The following is a 5,082-nucleotide window of genomic DNA, read 5'->3' as shown; positions in this document are numbered from 1 at the left end:
CTTACTGTTGCTTATCCCGTTCAGGTGATATGCCTCGTTTAGTTTATGATATCAAATATGTGTAAAGGACCGAATTGATTTCTTGTATTTTTTAAGGGAGATACATGAACTCGTTACCTTGAGCATAAGTTTGTCTGGTGCTCTATGCAGGTTTCTGTGCCTGTTCGTTCACTGGTAGCTCTTGTTAAGAGAGTGCTGATGGTCGATGGCTCATTCTCACAATCCTCCCCTTTTATGACTGCCATGAGACAGGACTTGATTTGTTTAGAACTTCCCGAATTGCATAGGTGCAGCCTGGAGCTTCTGAGTTCTATTGTAAAGGGACTTCGCAGGTGACTGATTTGTCTTCTTCTTGTTCTCTTTTAAATGTAATCACTCTATTTATATCTTATTATAAAGCTTGTCCTTGAGTTCTTTGTCCGTTGGATATAAAGCTATGCTCTTTAGTTTGATTTCCTCTTCCTTCTTTAGTTTACATTTCAAAAATGTTAGTTGTAACATGATTTTGTATGCGCTTCTGCAGTCAGTTGTTACCACATGTGGCAGATATCACACGACTGCTAACAGAATATTTTAGGACATGCGTCCTGCCAGAGCTAAGGATTAAGGTTTACTCAATTATGAAAGTTTTGCTGATGTCCATGGGGATTGGTAAGTAATTGTTTAACATATCTTTTCACCTCTTTGCTTATGTTGATATTGGGTGCCTGGAAATTGATGTTAGTTCCCGCGCTTAGTTCATCTGACATGCATTTTGATCCCTTATGGATGCATGTGCAAGAATATATGCTTGTAAGCATGAGATACTCTTCTCCTCCTCCTCTTGCTCATTTCTGTCATATTGGGGGTTCAAAAATAGAAGCACATGGAGCATAAGTTGCTCATTATTTCGAAACCTCTAAAAAGTCTGTAGCATTGGAACTCGTGAATCTTGTTAAAATTTGCTTTATAAAACTGTCATTTGAATATCCCGACATTCTACAAGTCTACATGTTCTATGGAAGATCATTGCAATTAAGGTGATTTTCTATAAGTATGCTGCTTGTCAAGAGCCCTGAAAAAGAAATACTAAAACAAAATGAACCTCAATACTTTGCATGAGTCCAGAGCTACTGTCAGTTTGGCCTTGATGAGTTTATTAGGCAAAACGTGTGATTTATGATATTAACACCGGGATTGATCTTGTACGTACTTGAGCATAAAGGACTATCAAAGGTTTATAAGTGCATTTGGTTGGCTGAGGTTAATATTCTTCAAAAGGCATGATACTTTTCAGGTTTGAGTTCTCTAATTTTTTTCACTGGTCAATATCATATACATGAGATTTTTCGACATCTCAGGTTTTTATGGGATACCATTTGCATGTTGTCTATTGCTTTGCAACTTCTTTTGTGAGAACTAGATAATTGTCCATACTCGTGTTTTTATTTGAAGACATTTTGAACATGATGGTAATTTTCTACTTGATCTACTACCGTATCTAAGTTCGAACATGCTGCTTTACTCGTATGTAGAAGGTTATAAGGAGGTATCAGGTTGATGCTCACAGTTTTAATCAAACTACTTTGACTTGATGACATTTGGTGTCATAACCAGGCAGTAATCTTTTGTTATCTAACCTCGTTTGTTTCTTTTTGTGATTTAGAAGATGTTTTCATATATATCTTTTGCCAAATTTGCTAACAAAAAAATCGTGCACCCATTGTGCATCCTTTACCAATTTTGTGTGACAATTTTTTCCCCTTACCTGCCTTTCTCTTAATCCATATTTGATATAGGTTTGACTTTGTAGCATGCTACAACCGATTATTTTTTTTTTAGCATCTAACTCAGTGGCAATAGTTTTGGTGCTTACCAAATTTGAAGTGATGTTTTTTAGAGTAGTGCTGTTGATACTAAAAAAAAAAAAAAAAAATCTTCTTGTAATTCGTTCAATTCAATAACCCTTTACTACCTCTTTCCTTCTTTCGCAAACAAATACAGATGCACACAGAGATCTGTCACATGGAATTGTTTCTCCTAATGGTGGTGGTTCTTGACAGGGATTGCAATATATCTGATCCAGGAAGTTATAAGCAATGCATTGCTTGATCTGGATCCTCATGGTCGTGAGAGTGGTGGCTCGTACTCTGCTGCACGCTCAAAGACCTTACAGGATGCACTGCAACAATGTTTTCAGAGAAAAAGGAAGCACCCAACTTCAGCTGAATCTGTTGGAGACCAATCTGCTAAAGGTGGTCTGGAAGTGGAGACATCCCAAAATATGACTGCAATATCTGTCAGGATTGCTGCATTAGAGGCATTAGAAGCTCTTTTGAGTGTGGTATATTCCTTCTTTATCTAATTAAATGCATTGAGTTACCATCATTTATATGCTTATGAGAATACTACTTTAGCTATTGACTTAGCAAAAGGTGTGCTCACAAAGTACCTCAAGTTGGTCTTTCATTCTGCTTCTTTCTACTGTCTCTGTGGTTATTTTGGAATAAGAATTCACTTTGGAAGCCTTAGAGAGGTGCTTCATTTTTGGTCTTGTACCATGGTAGATCCTGTTAATTGTGCTTTTTATGCAGCCAGTATTAAGCTCCTTGAGCTGAAACTTCATGTAGACGGTGTAATGGTCTATCTAGCTGTACTTATCTGGAGTTATATGCTTACCGGTATCTATTTAAAGTAGTATGCTTAGTTAGTCTTGCTGACACATCTAATCTGCTTTAGTGTTAAATATCATCCATTATGGCTGTGATGTTATAGTTGGTGCTAAGTTGATCCAGACTTCAGGCATTTTCAGGCCGTATTTAGTAGGCCTATGCACTAAATTTGCCCCTTGCACGTTTAATTATGTTTCCAAATTGTCACTTAATGGAATGTAGCCTGATTTTCTGACATGGGGGGCATCTACTTTATTTGATGTACCTGTCAGTATTTCAATATTCAAATGAATGCAGCTCCTATTTTTCTCTAATTGTGATTCCAATAAACTGTATATGCTTTCAGAGCTTACAATGAAAATTTTTATTTTTTGTCAACAGGCTGGTGCCATGAGATCAGATGGTTGGCGATCAAATATTGATCGTCTCCTTATAACAGTTGCAACAAATGCTTGCAAAGTGGGATGGGCTGACAACAATAGTACCGTAGTTTATGGTGAAGCTACTCCTATATGGGCAGACTTCCAACTTGCTGCTTTACGCGCACTTTTGGCATCCCTTCTTTCTCCTGGTCGTGTTCGCCCTCCACATCTTGCTCAGGGTCTCGAACTTTTTCATAGAGGTAAGTGCTGTCCAGCCTCCAGTGTCATCTTCTTCCCATGCAATCCATGGGCTGTCTCCACGTTGTACATTTGAATTGGAGGCACGAACAATTTATATAATTAAGATAGATGAGGGGATACCAAGTCAAGTTGGTAAACCTGAAATAGAGGTTGCTTGATTTTGTCCTTTATGTAACTAACATGAGCGGTATAATTGGAGTACTTGTTAAAATGCTTGTCAAATGAGTGATGTATGCCTGCAATTTGTCTTGGTAATTTCGTTTGACAGTAAGAGGTCTTCAATATGTAAGATATGGAAGGAATAACCGTACTTGTAAGAGGTTCTTCTGCGGGGCTACTTGAACCCTTTTTTTTTAAGTTAATGGAATTGAAAAAGTCTACTTTTCTCGACTTCTTGCTCATAGATTTATGCGTTCTGGTGACTGCAGGCAGTCGAGAATCTGGAACAAAAATTTCTGAATATTGCTGTCATGCTCTTTTGACCTTGGAAGTGCTCATACATCCTAGGGCCCTTCCATTTATAGATCTTCAATCGGCAGTTGACCATTATGGCAGCGCTAGCCTCAACCTTCCAGACGTACACTTCGCAGATCACAGAAAGAACACTTCATTTCATTTTAGCACACTAGGAAAGGAGCCTTCTCTGCCAGAGTCTGGGGATGATGATCTGTACGAAAGGTGGCTGGCAAATGGTGATGAAACAGATGTCAATGACCTTGGAAAATATACCAGCAGTGATAAAAAACCCTCTGGGACCTCTACCGATCCAGCATTAGAAAAGCTTCCTCATGGTGGTTCTCCTTCTGAAAGAAATAAGCGTGAAGGTGGTGAATTTGGGGAATCAATGGCTGTTGCAGCTGACAAAGTACCAGTAGATGGGGATGAGATAATGGTTGACTTGCCGACTCCGGAAAGCTACAAGCAGACAGAGGAACGCGATCATATTGAAGGGCGAATATTGGTTGCTACAGCTGGTGGTCATACTGCCATCGAATCAGATGGACTGGTTTCAGGCAGTGCTACATCAGCTGATGGTCATACAGATTTTGTTGTAGCAGCAGGAAAAGATGTCTCTTCTTCAGCAAGTAAAAGAAACACTATGGTTACTGAGCAGAGTGTCACGCCAACATCTGCGAAGGATGTGGTGACAAGCCAAGATCATGAATACACTAGGATTGTGGAAAAGATTTCTGCTACAATATCAAACACAGGAAGGGGCGCTGGATTGGTGCTAGAAATCAATGACGACACTTCAATGGATTCACTTCCTGATATTGTGGATGGTGATCCCGACTCTGATTGAGTGAAAATGTATGTGTATGATTGGGCAGTATTCGATTAGATTTACTAGTGAATGTGTTGAAATTCATTGTATATTGAATTTGAAGTTCTTCGTAAGCATGTTAGAAAAATTAGGGGCTTTTTGATCCTCGTAAGAGGTTTTACGCAATTTTGAGATGAATGAATGCAGTAGATGATAGAAGGCTTCTCTTATCACTTAGCAATGTTGAAAAAGCAGTTCGAAACATATAATCCAGTGGACTTTATTTCCACAATAATCTCATTCTTCAAAACTATGCCCAAACTAATGCACTTACAAAGTATATTTCCTTGTTAACTTGTTACCATGTGGACTTCGAGTATGGAAAGTATTCACATTTTCATCTTATATTAAGAGGTACAATCCATATCAATAGATTTTTAATAACTTTTCAATAGTTTAAATGTTGCTACTTATGTACAATTTTAAAGATAAATAAAAATATTTTTCTATCTATTATTGAGTTAATTAGTATTTCTCACATTAG

General features: G+C 38.0%; 1 protein-coding gene across 1 annotated transcript; it reads left to right on the top strand.

The window, feature by feature from the left end:
• Positions 1-11: 11 nt before the first annotated feature.
• Positions 12-4,771, top strand: LOC113757917. Its single transcript, XM_027300982.1, has 6 exons — positions 12-24; positions 151-332; positions 524-651; positions 2,043-2,323; positions 3,033-3,273; positions 3,703-4,771. The coding sequence occupies exons 2-6, from the start codon at positions 199-201 to the stop codon at positions 4,575-4,577; spliced, it is 1,659 nt and encodes a 552-aa protein (XP_027156783.1). The 5' UTR covers positions 12-24; positions 151-198; the 3' UTR covers positions 4,578-4,771.
• The last annotated feature ends 311 nt before the right edge of the window (positions 4,772-5,082 follow it).

The sequence above is a fragment of the Coffea eugenioides genome, unplaced genomic scaffold (genome assembly GCF_003713205.1).
Source record: "Coffea eugenioides isolate CCC68of unplaced genomic scaffold, Ceug_1.0 ScVebR1_3420;HRSCAF=4628, whole genome shotgun sequence".
NCBI classification, from domain to species: Eukaryota; Viridiplantae; Streptophyta; class Magnoliopsida; order Gentianales; family Rubiaceae; genus Coffea; species Coffea eugenioides.
The sequence above is the reverse complement of the archived record's forward strand: the minus strand, read 5'-3'. Positions and strand labels throughout refer to the sequence as shown.

Bases quoted from the DNA above. Each gene is read 5' to 3' on its own strand.
- LOC113757917 (XM_027300982.1), top strand. From the start codon at position 199: ATGGTCGATGGCTCATTCTCACAATCCTCCCCTTTTATGACTGCCATG. The intron at 333-523 runs GTGACTGATTTG...GCGCTTCTGCAG, and splicing joins ATTGTAAAGGGACTTCGCAG to TCAGTTGTTACCACATGTGG. The intron at 2,324-3,032 runs GTATATTCCTTC...TTTTGTCAACAG, and splicing joins TAGAAGCTCTTTTGAGTGTG to GCTGGTGCCATGAGATCAGA.